The sequence below is a fragment of the Psammomys obesus genome, unplaced genomic scaffold (genome assembly GCF_907164565.1).
Source record: "Psammomys obesus unplaced genomic scaffold, mPsaObe1.curated_primary_1811, whole genome shotgun sequence".
NCBI classification, from domain to species: Eukaryota; Metazoa; Chordata; class Mammalia; order Rodentia; family Muridae; genus Psammomys; species Psammomys obesus.
The window spans coordinates 43,988,774-44,006,273 of record NW_026585895.1 but is presented as its reverse complement, the minus strand read 5'-3'; the positions used below and the strand labels follow the sequence as shown (position 1 = coordinate 44,006,273).

The 17,500-nt window shown below is 41.3% G+C and overlaps 1 protein-coding gene across 3 annotated transcripts in view; it reads right to left on the bottom strand.

Annotated features, from left to right (window-relative positions):
- The window catches only part of Dennd1a (DENN domain containing 1A), a 474,895-nt gene that overhangs the window by 142,418 nt on the left and 314,977 nt on the right, over positions 1–17,500 (bottom strand). For all 3 annotated transcript variants that reach the window (XM_055599849.1, XM_055599850.1, XM_055599851.1), the window contains one exon: positions 3,060–3,185. In XM_055599849.1, the coding sequence (XP_055455824.1) occupies positions 3,060–3,185 (126 nt within the window). The remainder of the gene's footprint in view (positions 1–3,059; positions 3,186–17,500) is intronic.

Genomic DNA, 17,500 nt, shown 5'->3' with positions numbered 1-17,500 from the left:
TATTTGTTTTCTGGGAGCCTCCCTGGTAACTATGGTCCACAGCCAGGCTGTTATCAACGACATTTGATAAAGAGATTTTATATGATGTGAAAAGTGTTTACTTATACTAAAAAGCCAAAACAGACTAGTAAGTGGGATGCTAGATTGCTTTGTCAAGGATAGCTCAACTGCCTGAAAGAAGAAAACTAAACAAAACAAAAATAAAACTTCAAACAAAATGATCCAAAAGCAAATCAAAGACAAGATAGGGCAGAAGCTGACACACCACTTTAACTCATCTTCTTCAAAATTGGGTTTAGAAAATATATTTGTCTATCTATTTATTTATTTTTCTTCACAATTTATATATTCCAACTATATATCATTATATATCCCAATTGAAGTCCCTCCTTCAACTCCCCCAGTCTCACACTCCCTCCGTTTTTTCCCCTCTATCCTCTTCTCCTAGTCTACTAAAAGCGGGGGGGAGGTCCTCCACTATTCCAGGCTGCTTCTTATTTCTACTTCTGCTTCTTTAAACATTTTAACCAAGAGCAGATGCTGTTTATTTTATTTTCTACTGTCAGTACAATGGCTAGAACTCAGGGCCTTGTATATACCATGCAGGCTCTCTGCCACTGAGCTATATCCCCAGTCTAACTGGTACAATCTCTCTCTCTCTCATTATGAGTATGTGTGAATGTGTCTATGTGCTTGAATACTGTTGCTCACAGAGGCCAGAAGAAGGTATCACCTCTTCTGGTGCAAGAATTACAGGCGGTTATGTGAATAATGTGGGTACTGGGAACTGAACTCAGGTCTTCTGCAGGGACAGTATGCACTCTTAACTGTTGAGTCATATTCTCAGCCTTAATTGGTGTGATTTTATGAGTAGACAAACAACTGAAAGATGTACAATTCTGGGGAAGCATTCCTATGCCACAGCACCATCTGCCCCACACCTCAGATCATCACCATTCTCCCAACCTTATAGCCACTTTCCATGCTCACATGTGCTTTGATGCCATTTTAAACAATCTTGCATGAGAAATTGTGCTATCCCATTTTTTCTTTTTTTCTTTTTTTTTTTTTTTAGATGAGGAGAAGCTGGTGGAATTAAATTTATGGTTTAAAAACCACTTAGGTAACACAGTGACCACTGTTGGTGCAATTCTTAATTGGGAAACTTCAGGCTTTGTGGCTTCCCCCTCTGTTACAGACAAAAGGTGCCCCTGCACAGATGAATGAGAGTGGCAGTGAAACAGTTCTGCTATGTCTTATAGATTCCAAGATGAAAACTTCCCCCCACTGAAATATGGATGTGTCTTATAACTGATGTCCAGATCTCTTCTATGTAACACCTACAGCAAAGGTTTATCTACAACAAAGATGTCTCTGAGGACCAAATAACAACTTAGATTCAAGGAAATGTGCTGTATCTATATCCAAGCCTGTTACTGGTTCCAGATAATTCTTTAATGGTGATAGAGCATGGATCACATGAGGTTACAGAGATACATAAGCCATCTCATGAGTACCTACTGTGAACATTAGTGCCAATTCATTTCCACTACTAATCCCACTAGTATGAATACCATGGCATCAGGCTTTCTCCTTTCTTACCAAAGGCACTACCATCCTTTCAGTCCCCCAAGCTCGGGAACCACTTTGGTATTATATGCCATTTGTCGGCTGTTATTACATCTATTATTAGGTCAAGTAATTTTTCCCACTGTCTTAACTCTGAACCCTGTCATGAGCTGTATCATATCTCCACATAGAACCTTATGTTCTTTCAAAGTAAAGCACTCACTCCTAGATCAGCATCCAAACCTCTGCTGAATCTAGCTCAGCTCCATCTCCATAACCAGACAACAAACCTTGGCATGCTCAACAGCTCATATTTGTGAAACGGTAAGGTGCTTCTGTTCTGTTCTTTTCAAGCCTTACTCATCAGGTCTCACCTTTCCTAAGACACACTTCAGGGCTCTTTGATGCCAACAGCAAGCAGAAGGAAGAAGCAAGGAGGTGTATCCATTTTTGCAAGTGAAGAAAGTAAAGTTTAACCACACAGGGTGACTTGTTCAAGTTTTATACAGCTAAGCACAGAGCCAGGTTTCTGCTCTTTAACCCAGAGCCTGTCAGAATCAGTTGCAACCAGCAACTCCTCTTCTGGAGGTTCAGGTGTCGAGCTCAGATCTAGTAATATACACCTGCAGCCAATAAACTCTGGAGTCTAGACATGCATGTGACATCTTTAAGACAAGTACCAGGGTGGAAATGTGTCCAGCTTTCTGGGTCCCCCAAGCCTAGGGAAGGACTGGGCCAGCTCTCCCATTTTCCTTTTAGAGAGGGGTGAGGACAATACTTTCCTTGAATTATATCAACTCTTGAAACCTTACTGGTTTGTCTGGGCCCAAGATCATGTTAGAGTTGGAGCCAGCTTCTCTCTAGATTAGCAGGACATGGGAACCTATTTTAAGCTGATAGACATTAGAGGACCCAGAAAGGATGAAACTAGAGAAAGACTGTTGACTTAGATCAGTATGACCACAGTTCGTCTCTCACATGCAGTCTGCCTGGGTTACACATACATTATGTTCACCCAGGAGGCAAAGGTAGGCTGGGTAGAGGGACATCCATGGGAAGTTTCAAATGGAAACAGCATGAAATGGTGGAACCACCTTTGGTTTCAGGAAAGACTCGACCTCTTTGTACCCATTCAACAACATCAGCTCACAGGACAGGCAAGGGAAGTGAATGGTTAATCAGGAGTTGGCAGGTAGAAAGGCTAGGCACGCAGGTAACAATATTGTTCAGCCTTCACTGTGTTGCAGTTATTTAAAACATGACTATATATAGGGAACCACTGAAAAGTGAATCCCTTGGATGAGGGGTTGAAAGACAAGGGGCAGTGAGGCATAGGGTAAAATCATGAGCCCACATGCACACACACACACACACACACACACACACACACACAACCTCCTCTAGGTGAGCCAAGGATTTCTCATATCTAGAGGTGGCCTCCTGATCCCTTACCAAACATGGATACTGTCACATGCAAAGAGGCTACTTACTGGTTCAATCTTTAGAGCATTCCGGTAGCTGCCAAAGAAAGCAGCCTGTGCCTTGAGGAAGGCTCTAGCTACCCCATCACCAGTGGTTGTGGAGACCTTCTTCAACCTGTTCTTCAGGGAGGAGATCTGGTGACACAAAAAAGAAGACAATGTGAGAGCAGGTCATAGAGGGGCAGATGGCTGAACCTGGCACCCAGAAAGCCTTAGACAATTCCAGGAGGGGGTCAGTTTGATGGGGGAAAAGGTATCCTCAGCATTAAGAACTGCTGTGGTATATTTCACACATGCACTTTGGTGGTGTAAGTTTAAGGTTGTACAACAATAAAAATCATCTAATTCTAAAATATTTTCACCACCTCCAGAAGAAACCTCATGTTCCCACCCTAGTCTTAGACAACCATTCACGTACCCCACCCATCCTGCACAAGTCATGTACATGGAACCACAGGACCAGTAGGTAGTCCTCACATGATCAGATTCTCTCATGGATCACAATGCTCAGTTTACTATATTGTAATACATTTGAAGTCTTCATTCCTTTCTGTGGTTGAACAATGTTCTACTGCATACCACACCTTCTTTATCAGTTTCTGCTTTGGGGATGATGAATACTGGTGACTATTATGAGGTTTCATGGCATAGAGAAAGCAAAGGTTTGGAAGCAAGAGACTGAATGGCAAAAGTTGCTTGTGTAGTGAAGATCAGCTGAAAGGACCTATAACTGAGTACAGGGGACACTTCTGTGAAGTTGTTAGAGGGGGTGAGTCATTTATCTAGATTACATCAAGGTCAGAAGGGACAGGAATAAGCATTCAGGGCTCAGCCATTCTACCCCTATAAATTGAGGGGGGACAGAATACATTGTTTGTCTGAAAGCAGTTGAATATCTATCATATCGTATGTGTGTGTAGTGTGTGTGTTTGTGTGTGTGTGTGCTGTGCGCAACCATGCAGTCCTCTGCTGTGCTTCCCTTTCTAGGACCATAGACTCAAAGGCCACAGTACTGTGGGGGCCCTGAGGAGTCTTGGTCATGCCCCTTGGTCCCCAGGCAGGTTCTGCCATGGATTTTCAACTTGGGCTAGAAGTATGAAAAAATATGCTTTACTAAGATATTTAAAAAAAAAAAAATACACACACACACACACACACACACACACACATATATTACCTATTCCCAACCCCCCAAATAAAAACCCTGTTCCTCTTGAGGACTAGGGTGACATTTCCATCCTTTGAAATGGTGCCTGCCACTGTCGCTCTTCTTCTGGCTCCTCAAAGGCCTTGGGCCACCTGTGCTGCGGATTATTCCTCACTTAACCTTCCCTGGCCTTTCCCTTTCATTCAGGAGGTGTTTAATTACCTTGGATTCACAAGCTGCACTTCAGGTGAGCCTCTCCTAATGGCCTCATTACCATCTTACACAAAGAAGGAGTCGCTGATGGTAACTGAGCAAACAGAAGAGAGCTCCTTCCTGTCTGCCCCTGCTGGCTGAAGCTAGCCAAGTGGTCCCAGGTTCCTGACACCCCGTGAGCACCTAGGCCAAGACTTCTGAAGACCTCGCTCATCCCGCACCATGGAGAAGCCTTTGTCTTGACCCGCCAGCACTTCAAACTTTGAAACTGCAAGTCTATGTGTATCTAATGGCTCAGAATTGCATTCTGTCTCTTAAATAAAAGCAAAGGAAGAAAATGGAAGGCTTAAATAACCTGCCATCATACATCTAAAGCTGAACTTGCCCTGAGTGTTCCTGGGGTGCTGGTCATATCACTACATAGGGGTTTGTCAGGGGTAATTTGGGGTGGTAGAAGAGTTAGTGACGACGGCTTCCTCCTTTAATCAGTTGTCACAGGAGGAAGAAAAAAAAAAAAAAAAAAAAAAAAAAGAGGGAAGAGGGTACCAGACTGCATGCAACAGTTCCTCTCTATAGCAGCCCTCTTCCTCTTCGATCCACCTTGGTTAGGCACTGTGGCACCATCAAGGCAACTCCTGGGCCATAGGCCGGACTATATACCTCCCCATCCTTGCTCACAGATACTCTGATCTCATCAGCACCATCCCCAACCTGCCCTCACCTTTCAGTGCACATGACCTTGCTCTGTTGCAGCTCAATTCATTATCTAGGTGGGCTGTCTGCTTTTACCTTCTTCTCAGTGCCATCTACCCATCACTATACTAGTAATCTTGTAAATAATCAAAACACACCCACTTTAATCCTGGGCCAAATCCTCTGGCATCTGGGCCCTCCCCATTACCACCTTTGGGAATAGTTGGGCTACTTAGACCAGGCTGGGAAGAACAGTGTATGTAGCATGAATCATTTAATAACTCATGTAAATATATATGTGTGCAATAAAAGCCAGAAGTGTCAAGCACCAACTGCTGACTATGTAAGGGTGCTTTTACTCTGTTTTATAAAATTGATTGTTTTGATTATCTTTATAAAAACACATGTTATTTTCATAACAAAGAAGTAGAGTGCGATATTTTTCTTTAATGGTGAAATTAGCCACTGCCTTGGGGTAAGGGAAAGAGGGAATCCAGATGTTCCTCCATCTGTAAAGCCTCTTTGACCACTAGGCTAGGCCTGTGGACCATGAAGATAGTTCTGCCATGAGCTGTGGTCTACCATCTCTCTTGCTAGCCTCAGAGCCTCCTGTGCATCACTCCCTATAGAATGAAAGAACAAGGGAGTAAGCACAGAGGCATAGCGTAGAGACTGGCTGAGGGAGGGCACTGCCAACTGGCCTTCTACCTACTGCCACTGACCGCTGTCTCTGTGTTCCCTTCCATGCTTTCAGTATGTAGATGCTTGTTTACCTGGCTGCTGAGCTAAATCTCACTCAGTCCTGTTCTCCCACCACACCCTCTGCTCCAACGCAGGTCCTTTCCTGCTGAGATCAGCTCCTAACTTTGAAGAATGTGGTCCTAGCTCAACATTCTTCTAAGCAAAGCTGCCTTTCCCAAGCTTACTCAGGCTTAGTGGTCAAGAGACAAAGATGGTATCACCCACCATGGGCTGGGCCTTCTCCCTACTGGATCTCATGGAGGAAGTTCCTCAACTGAGACTACTTCCTCTTTGATGACTCTAACTTGTGTCAAGTTGACACACAAAACCAGCCAGTACATATATATTGTAAGGATTTGAGTACAATGACTATGAACTGGAAATGGATGCAGTAGGCTACCTGGATTTGTTTTGTTATCAGTCCAAACGTTATCTTCCAACAGGACTACTGCAACTGTCTTTGAGCTGGTGTTTTTTTTCTCTGTTTTCTCCCAGGGTGTATCATGACACTCTCCCTCTGTAATTTTAAGGGCTTCCTATGGCTAATATAGTAAGCTGTCTACAGCTTTTAGCAAAGCCTCATTTCCAGCTTTGACTTCTATTTGATTTGTGAGGCCTCAAATCCCATTACTAATATTCATAATTGAAAACTATAACAAAATCCTCAATAATACTTTTTTAGAGTCTTATAAACTTTTGTGAGGCCCCTTATCAAACCCTATACATCATGCTCAGGGCTCACAAGCCTCTTCTTTGTTGATAATCAATGCTGACGATGTGCTGGGAGTTATACATGAATGAATGAGGCAGAGCTCCTGGGACCTTTTAATCCAATTTTTGGCAACCAGTAGAAATGAGCTCACTACTGGTTAAAAAGGGGGTTGTTCCACACCTTATATCATTTAGCTTTTCTTTTCTTTTCTTTTCTTTTTTTCTTTTGGAAAGTATCTATGTATCCCTGGCTTTCCTGGAACTAACCATGTAGACCAGGCAGGCCTTGAACTCACAGAGATCTGTCCCTGCTCCCCAACAACCCCATCCCAATGCAGGGATTAAAGGCATGTGCTATCACACCCAACTTCCTTTAGCTCTTTATGTAACAGCAGATTATGTATCTTTATCCATGAAGGAGGAGGATAACCCTTGCAACACATACCAGCACTCAACAACATGTATATCTTCTTACTTGGTTACAAGTTGTGTCTTGGGGGCAGGAGAGTTATGATGGCATACTATGAAATGTCATATCCAAGATACCCTTAACCACATTTTGCCACCAGTACTCACACCTTAAGGTGTTTCAGCCATTTTGATATTGCTCTGAGGACACAGTCCTAGCAAGGCTTGGACATGTGTCATTCAGGTGAGGTTCCTCCACGTCCATGGTTACTCCCTGAGCTCTAATCCCCCTGCTTCTCTCCCACCCCAGGACTTTTGCATAAGCTATTTCTTATTTGGAATGTTCTTACCTATCACTACTCTCTTAACTTACAATTTGGAAAATTTAAAATGAGTTTTATACAATGATGGGAATGATCTGTCTCTTGCCCAATGCTATTCAAAAGCAGATTGCTCAGAGCACTTGAAATGTGGCTGGTATGACTGAGAAACTGGAGACTGTATTTTACTTTATTCAATTTGAATGTAAATGGCTACATGTGGACAGCAGATACCATATTGGATGACACAGAGGACTGTGCAAATGCTACATCCTCAGTCTGTTACCTCAGACTGGACCAAGGTTCTTCTGCTACATATCACCATACCTTCTTTCCACCACCACACAACAATGAATAATGATTAATTAGACAACAGCCAATTCAGGCCTATATTTTCTAATAGATTGGCCAGTTTAGGAAGGTAGGATCAAGCCTACCTAAAGGATAGGCACAGCACCTGGTTAGAAGGGACACCCTCCCCCCCAACAAGCAAATTGATTGCTTTCTTTTCTTGAATAAATTAGACATTAGGCTTTGTTCCAAAATCCTTGGGGCATGGCTGGGTCTAAAGGGCACAGTGACTTGTTTTCTCTTCTGCAGAGATGGAAACAACACTAGCTCAGTTTGTCCTCTTCCCACTAGCAGAAAAAAAAAAAGCCCTAGTTAGTCTACTTATTTATTGGTGAGTGCACTTACTGACTGAAGTCAGAGATCAATGCTGGGTGCCTTTCTTTATCATTCTGTACCCCCTATATACATGACGGTGTCTTCATCGATCATTTTCTATCTTATTCCTTGAAGCAAGGGTTTGGAAAGTCTTGTTAGCTAGCTTGCTTCAGGGATGCCATCTCTACTACCTGCATCCTGAGATTACACTTGGGCCACCAAGCTCTCCTGGATTTTACGTGGGTCCTGGGGTACAAACTCTAGTCCTTATATTTGGGAAACAAGTGCTTTAATCTGCTGAACCATCTGCCCAACCTACCTACCTTATCTTTGAGACAGTGTCTCACTGAACCTGTCTGCCTAGACTGGATGGCTAAACCTCGGAGATGCTCCTGTCTTTGCCTCCCCAGCTCTGGAATTCCTGGCATGCCGTTGTTTCTGGCTTCTTTTAAGTTCCTAACTCAGATCTTCAGGGCAGACACTTTACCCACTCAGCCATCTATCCCTCAGCCTCCTGGTTAATCTCCTTATGCCTTTGTTAGTTCTGTCTCAAATTTGAAGCAGAAATTCTTAGTATGTGTGGGTAATCTCTTTTCAGCGATAACTTCTGAAAGAACTACATACTCATTAAGAGAAAGAATCAGGAACACCCTGCTAGTTAGTAAATGACACTGCAAATGTTTCCATGCTCAGTATTGGATGAAGAGTTCAGAAAAACTGGGTAAGGTAGGTACCATTATCCTTATTACATAGATGAAGAAACTGAGACTCAGACCCCATCTCATAGACGATCATGATCATAGATTCATAGTGTTGGGCAGAAACCAGAGTCAAGACTGGGTCTGCTGTATCGCACAGCCTGTGCTAGCCCGTTAATTTTCACTGACGCCAGGGTTTCTTAGAGCAGCAAACTGCACTTGTCCATGACACTGGCTTACTTTCTCCCAACCTAATATATCTCCATTACTGCTTCCTCTCATTCCCTGCTTTTCCATTTATTTCTTGAGAACATGATTAGACCTTGACCTTAGTTGGGTTTAATTGCTTCTTCTGCATCCCATTTTCCCCACAAGGATCTTGGTTCTCTGTGGGGGAGTGTAGGGCTATGCTAGTTATGCAAAGCTCAGCGCTGGTGTAGGTGATGACCCTGGGGATCCAGATCTCTATTCCCCCCTGTCTCTCCTGACAACTCATGGGCTACATGTAAGTCAGAAAGTTAGAAGCAGTGTTCTAATTCTAACCAGCCTTTTGTCAGACAGAAGGATCAATTTTCATTATGTGAAAGCTTACTCTACTATGCCATAATGTTTCTGCTAATCATCCTATGAAAAACCCTCAAATCCTTAAAATGCTATTCTTGTAAAAAGTGTAATTTAAAAACAAAACCAAAAGAGTCTTACTTTTACTAGCTACCAAAAATGCTTAGGAAGGGCCTCTACAGTTACGTGCTACAGCCTCTTGCCACACAGTGAATCTGAGGGCCTGAACATCTAAGAGAGACACATATAGCAGCTGATGTGCTTACACTTTCTCACCCTCCTGTAAAATCTGCCTTCTCCTGTCCTTCCTTTCTTAGTCCAGAACAAGTAAAATTGTCTTTTTTTTTTCTATTAAACAATTCAGCTTTAACAACACACACACACACACACACACACACACACACACACACCAGCTAGAAAATACTATCCAACTGTAGACTAGGGGATCCAAACTCAAAGTGTCGGATATTTATATTAGTAGGTGACCATTCAATAAAAAGATTATTTCTAACCAAATATGTGCAAGCACGTGAATGTATGCTTTTGGGGGGAGTATTTTCAAAGCAGGCTCCTCCTAAAACTCCTGGCAGTCCAGGATTAAAGGTCAGATTTAAACCATCACCATGCTTCACAATGCAATCTGTGCAATGCTGCGTAATGAAATGGTTCAGTAAAGGTGCTCATGAAAATTCTTTTAATTAGGTCTAAGGCTTTTCAGTTGTCAACATGAATAAACCAAGAAGCATTCTCTTGCAAACAGAACACACAAAATAAAAATGTAAGATACCTTTGAAAAAGCAGAGGTGCTTTCAAAAGGAAAGCTAGACACTTAAAAAAAAAAAAAAACAACACATAACCTCTACCACGTTTTAAAACTACTAACACCATTATTCAACACAAACAGACTAAGAAATAAAAGTAAGGGACACTCAGATTTCTCACGATCCAGGACACTACTGCAGACCCCTAATGAAAAGTGCTTAGGGGAAGACTTAAGTTAATCATGACTAAAAATATTTATCAAAAGTCTGATGACTTTCTTCAGAAGCAAAATCTGTCTTAGCAGTTCACTGTATTGACTTCTATACATAAACATTTCTCTGGCAGATGAGTGAATGTGCCACAACTAAGTGATACCCATTAAAAACATACCTCAACTCACTCCTGCCCTCATGATCTGAGGCCCAAAAATGTGCATATCACTGCATCCCTAAACATGTTTTTTAGTGCTGTGTTGAGTTGGCAAACCAAACTACAAACATCTGGGAATTTCTGTCATCAGCTCAGAGTGGATTCTAGGACTAAAAATGTACAAATTAGCACTATGAAAATATGGTAGCGTTGAGAAACCAGGGTGTACTTGCACTGAGCTCTGAGAAAAAAAAAAAAAAAAAAAGCAAAATTAATTTCAATTGCTACTGGAAATTCTGATTTAGATGGACATTGATGTTCAGAAATGTTATTGGCCTCGAGAATTGATATAGAATGGATAGTGGAAATGAACAATGTCAGCATGCAAAACAACAACAACTAAAAAAAAAACAACAAAGAAAACCATGAGTCAATGCCTTCAAGTCAGGTGTGGGTGCACTATCTTAGTTGTGAAACTTAGGAGGCTGAGGCAATAGAACAATTTTAATTCAGAAGTTAGCAAGCAACTTGGGTAATACAGAAAGTTTAAGGCCAGCTTGCAGTACATAGCAAGACTATGCCTTCAAACAAACCAACCAAAAATCAGTATTTCAAATGGTCGACCAATGAATGTTTATTTAGTAATTCTGTGTGAGTCTATTGATTTATCCTGTTGCTTAGACAGACCTGAGTTCAAATTCTGCCATGGCTACTAGCTCAGATGCCTATACTTAACCTCTTTCCTTTTTTTTTTTTTTTTTAAATAACAAAGTAATACAGTACTTTTATTTTTTTGATAGAATTGTTACACAGATCAAATGTCAAGACTTTCAAAGCTCCTTGCCCAGTGCCTGGTACACAGAAGGTGCCTTCTAGATAGTGGCTTTCTTCTACATTAGCCCAATTCCATACCATAAAAAAAGTAATGGGTTCACAATAAACATTTTCTAGGGCATCAACTACTGGAATGTCACTCCATTATGCTGGGCCTAGTGGATTTATTTAGTGACCCAAAAAGGGTGTATATTTTAGAGTTAATGAAGTGCTTGGTGTTTACCAAGATAAAAGGGGAATATGTCTCAGGAAGAAGACTGGGCTGTAGGCATATAGATTTCCATGCTTAGCGAGGCAGCCAGGCCGGATCCATGGTAGATCACATGGGTATATCCACACAGAGTGAGATATCTCCCAAGGGGATCTGGGCATCTCCACCTCCTCAGGGGAGGAAAAAAAAATACAGGAAGCAGGGTGGGGGGTGGGAAGTGTGTATAATAGATGTGTTTCACAGTGTCCCTGCTGTGATGAACAACTTGATCCACTTACAGTTCCAAACACATGATGCATAAAAGAGCTGACAGAAATTCAATTCTTGCAAAGAAAAGCATCTGCTCTCTAGTGGGAACGGCCAAATATTAAGCAGTTTTAAGGCAGGGCAAAGACCTGGAGGAGCACACTTCATTATCTAGATAGCGTGAGTAGGGAAACGCAGAGGATTACAAACCAAGCAGAGGAACCAGCATTCCAAGCATTAATTACCCGGAGTAAAATGATTCAAGTTAAATCTTTGTTACAACAAATATTAAACCCAGCTGTGTTTATGTAGCAGTTGTGAAAAAGAAAGAAAAAAAAGAAAGAAATCCATGTACAATATCTGTGAGCTCTGCCAGTTAATTGAATTCGCTGGCAGCACTTCCTTCACGGCAAGCCAAACATCCTCAAAGATAAAATGTAGCTTTAAACAGACCTGGGGAAAACGGAATCAAGAAATTTCAACCAATAAAACACAACTCTTTACTGGTATAAAAGCGAAGTAAAATTCAGTAATGAAAGGAAGGAAGTCTCTTAAACATTTACTGCGTTCCAAAGCTCAGAGTTGTGGTTTACTGCTGAGGGCTCTTCTGATGTCCCACAGTGCCCCTGCCCCAGCATCTTTAATGAAGCCCCATAAAGTCCTCAATTGTTGACAAATCATATACACATACTCTGGTCAAGGCGCACTGGATCATGATGCTCCTTTGCTTCCTGCATGGAATGCACAAATGGAGTGGACACTGGTGGTGGGCAGCCCATTGCAGAATGAAGACACTTCCTTAAAAGCAGGAAAGGACAAAGGACTGCACACTGGACAGTGGTGACACCAATCATGCAAACTGTCCCCCAAACTCAAGTCATATATTAGTAGATGTGGACAGAGGGAATCTTTGGCCAGACTTTGGGAATCTGAGAAACAGTGAAAATCAGGATCCCCTTAGTCTGGGATACATCATAGCATGCAACTTGACATGTCCCTAGCTTTTTAGTTCATTTCCCACTGTCCCAACGTGAAGTCAAATTTGTGCTCCTCACCAAACCACCTGGTCCTTCCTCTACTTCTGAGCCTTGCCTTTTGTCCTTCCCACATGTCTTCTTCAGGCTGTATTGTAGTGTGGCACCCTTCCCAAGCTCATTATGCTCATAGCGCTAGCACTTGGCCCTACTTTCTAGTTAACCTCACCTTCTGCTGGCAGGATGGTGACTGCTTATTTGTTTTTAGGTACCTGTATCCCCAACACACTGAGTATATACCCAAAAACCTTTGGTTGAACAAATAAAGGATGAAAATTGTCCATTCCTAAACTGGCTGCAGATCTACCCACTAGATGCTTTGACTAGAAATGTCTAGGACTCCCATGGACAGAGCAAAGCTGCTGGTATAAAATGAAGCGGGGGTGGTGGTAGGAGGGTCACAATAGATGAGGTACTCTAAAGAGCTATACATGGCACTTTTACTCCACACATAGAAAAATGAGACACTGTCATAAGACTATGAATCAGGGAGTGGTACTTCTGTGCTAGAGTATGTTATCATTGTCAACATGAGAGTGGGATGAATCCAGAAGTAGGGACAAAACAAGCCATACAACTATCCAGTCCTCTACCAACCAACCTGTAGCTTCATGGAGAAGAGTGGTGTCTTAGTCATAAAACTTGGACTCAGTAAATGACCACCAAATCAGTAACATGGTCCAGTAGATAGTACTAGTACTTGCAGACACAGCTAAGGGATCAGATCTAGAGGAGTCCCTTCTGCAATATAACATCCACAGAACAAAGGAGCTCTCAGCACATCTCCAGGGGCTGGAGGAGTCTTGGCTTCTGGAGAAACATAGCATTAAAAGACTCCAGCCAGGGCTGGGGATGAACATGAAACCTAGTTTTTTAGTTCATGTCCCACTGCCCCAACTTGAAGTCAAATTTGTTCTCATGATCAAACCACCTACTCTGGTCCTTCCTCTACTTCTAGGCTTTACTTTTCGTTCTTCCCACAGGTCTCTTCAGGCTGTATTGTAGTGTGGTGCCCTTCCCAAGCTCATTATGTTCAGAGTGCCACCACTATAAGGATGGAATACTCTTGCTGTATTTCTCCTCCCAAGTTCACAGCCAGGGAACTGTATAACACTGTCAAGTTTCATAGACAGTAGCAGAATAGGAGGCACTAACAATGCCAGCTTCCTCCTCCCTTTTTGTATAAGGACAGAAAAGCTAAAAGAGACAAGATTATCAACTCACAAGTAGATGATCCCAGCAGCTATAAAATTCAAGAGCCATCCTGCTCTAAATTTACCCTTTGCCCAGTTTCACAAGAAATCAGGTGGCTCCAAAGCTCAATACTTGGTCTAAACTAATTTCTAAGGCCTCTTCTCTTTAACTTTATTAAGTCAAAACTCATGGTAAGAGAATGTATGCATTTCAGGATAGTCTGTTGAGTTTTGACAGTATGCACCTTACCAAAACCAGGAGACAGGCTGCTTTGGTGTTTCTATCCAGGCTGCCTCCTCTAGGCCTGCTCTCTCCACAATGTTCATGAATGAAGTTGTACCTATCTTCTTGACTCTGTTTTTTTTTTTTTTTTCACTCTGTGTAAGAAGTTTAAGAGTCTCACATTGCTTTGTGAATCCTGAGTGTGTTAGTTTGTGACTTAGTAATAAAAGCTACAAGTTTATCAATGTAAACCCACATTCACAGTAGTTACTGTGTTCTGTGTAAAGCCTATTGGATGCTTGCTTTTCCTTCTTTTAGAGGAACACCTAGGAGTGGAGTTGCCTGGTATTGTGGTAGACTTGTGTTAACTTCCTAGAAAACCATCAACTGTTTTTCCTAAGTGGCTATGGCATTTCCTATCCCCATGAGCTGTGATAACAGCTCCAGGCAAGTTGTTCCACATCTTAGATAATACTTCTGCTGCCAGGCCTGGAGAGATGGCTCAGTGGTTAGAGCACTGGCTACACTTGAAGAGGACCTGTGTTTGGTTCTTGGTATCTACATGGTGGCTCACACTTGTGTGTAACTCCAGTTCTAGGGGTTTCAACACCCTCTTCCAGCCTTTGAAGACATTGAATGCATGTGGTACATAGATATACATGCAGATAAAAATACCCATACAAATAAAATAAAGAAAAAAAACCTAAAAACTAATTTAAAAATCTTTTGGTGTCAGTTCTTAACACATTTAAAAATTAGCCTTTCTGATGTGTGGTTACAACTCATCACTTTCAGTGAATAGTTGTACAATTTGTGTGTGTATGGGTATATGGATGCATGTTTGAGCATAAGACAACAGTCAACCTAGGGTGTTGTTCCTCAGAAGTTTACCTTTTTGTTGTTGTTGCTGCATGTGTGTTTGTGCACGCATGCATGTGTATGCTTAATGAGACAGTCTTACTAAGTACTGGTTATTCTGAAATTTACAGGGATTCACCTGCACCACTACATCTGGACCACCTTGTTTTCTGAGACAGGATTTCTCTGAGAGCCGAGGCTTGCTGATCAGGCCATGCTGACTGGGCAGTGAGCCTCAGAGACCCTCCCTTTCCACCTCTTGGCTTTTAAAGTGGGTTTAGTGGTTGGACTCAGGTTCTCATGCTCGTGTGGCAAGCACTTTACCAACTGAGCTAGCTCTCCAGATCCTACTTCTACACAGCTCTTATGGAAGACAATCATCTTCATCATGACAATCAAGACACAGAACAACTCCATTCCCTTCATATTCCTTTGGGCAACAAAGTCCTGAAAATCCACACCTGATGCCTACCTATAGCTGTGCCTGTATTAGGGTGTCTTACTAGTAGAGCCTTTCAGTAACCAAAAAATACTGGTGATGACTATTTTCCTGCGTAAATCACTAGTTTCTTTTTATTACTGAGTAGTATTCCATTTTATGAGTATACATTCCTTAGTTATATGCTTGTCTGAAGGCCATATAGATCTTTTATTAGAATTGGGGCAATTGTGAATAAAGCTGCTGAAATATTCACTCATCTGAAGGTATATAAGCTTTCATTTTCTTCAGTAGATACTTAGTAGTGTTTGGTAAGATAGTAAACATGTGAGATGTAGGGTTATAAAAGTTTTTATTTTACCATACCAACGGCTACATAGTGGTCTGTCATTGGGATATTAATTTGTATCCTCCATCTAAGGATGCTACATATCTTTTCGTGTGCTTATTGGGTAAGTGAACATCTTTGTGAAATTTTCCCTAAGTCTTTTGTACATATTAATTATTGGGAGCTCATATTACTGAACCTTAATGCTTCTTTACATATTTTGGACAGTGACTTATTTTTCTTTAAAATTTTAAATTATATCTACTTTGTATGTGTGTTGTAGCAGAGGGGTCACACACGTGTCACACTGTATGTGGAGGCTAGATAACAACTTGCAGGGATCAGTTTCTCCTACCACGTGAGTCTCTGGGCAAACCCAGATTTCAGGCTTGGCAGCAACTGCTTTGATCAACAGATCAAACTCTTCTGCCCCAAACAAATCCTTTTTTCTTTAAAGACATAACTACTGAGAATATTGTTCATGCCTGTAGTTTGTCTCTATATTGTTAAGTGCTAGTGTTTGTTGGAGGTAAGCCTTTACCACCCCAAGGTCTGCCTCACAACTTTTTCTTTGATGATGCATACATTTTGCGACCTAGCTAAGAAACCTTTGCCTACCTTACATTCATGAAAATTATCTCATGTTTTCTTTTACTTGTTTTGTTGTTTCAGCTTCTATGTTTTGATACTTAATCTGTTTTGAGTTAATATTTGCATGAGGTAAAAGTCAAAGTTCTTTATCCAGTTGTTTTAGCACATTCATTTTGGGGACAAAAAACCAATACCAGATTAAGCCTCTCTGTGAAGGTTTACTGTTGAATTCTTCCTTTGAGTCTATGAGCCGGGTGCTCATCTACACGGTCTTTGTTGTAAGTCTTACAGGAAGCTAATAAAAGTCTCAGGGCTTTAGCTTTCTTTTTTGACATTGTCTTCACTATTCTAGTTCTTTAGTATACTCACATATATACATTTTAGAACCAGCTTGTCAAGTTTTCCCCAAGAAAGCCATCTGGAATTTGGGCTGGGATTATATTGAATCTATAGATCAATTTAAGCAAATTAACATCTTAAAAATATTGAGTAAAAAATATTGAGTCTTCCAATCCAAAACATGGAATATCTCTCCATTTATTTAGGTCTCTCAAAATTTTTTCTCAAATGTTTTATAGCTTGCAGCATACAAATTTTACACTTTTTTTTGTTAAATGCATTTTGTGTGTTGTATGCTATTTTAAATGGCACTTTAAAAATCTCATTTTCAATTGCTCATTTCAAGTATATAGGAATATATTTGAATCTTGTACTGTGACATTTTCCTGTATCCTTGCTAAAACCATTTTTGAGGCTCCTTAGGATTTTCCATATACAGGATCATGTTGTCTGAGTGATGACAAATTTTACTATTACTTCTTTGTGTGTATGTGCAGGACAATGTTTGATATCCAGTGTCTTCTTCACTCTGGATTTTATTTCTTTTAGGCCAGGGCTTCTTACTGAATCTGGGGCTTATTCAACTAGGCTAGCCAGCCAATGAGTGCCAGGAATCTGCCTGTCCCAGCTCTCCCCTTGGCCCTGGGGTTAAAGAAGATGCACTCTATGGCACCTGGGCTTTTTTTTTTTTTAAACATGGGTGCTGGGATCAAACTTGGGTCCTCATGCTTAAGCAATAGGTACTTTGCCAAATGATTCCCCCAGCCCTACTTTTCTAACCCTTAGAGATGTTACATATCTATCTATCTATCTATCTATCTATCTATCTATCTATCTATCTATCTATCTATCTATCTATCTATCT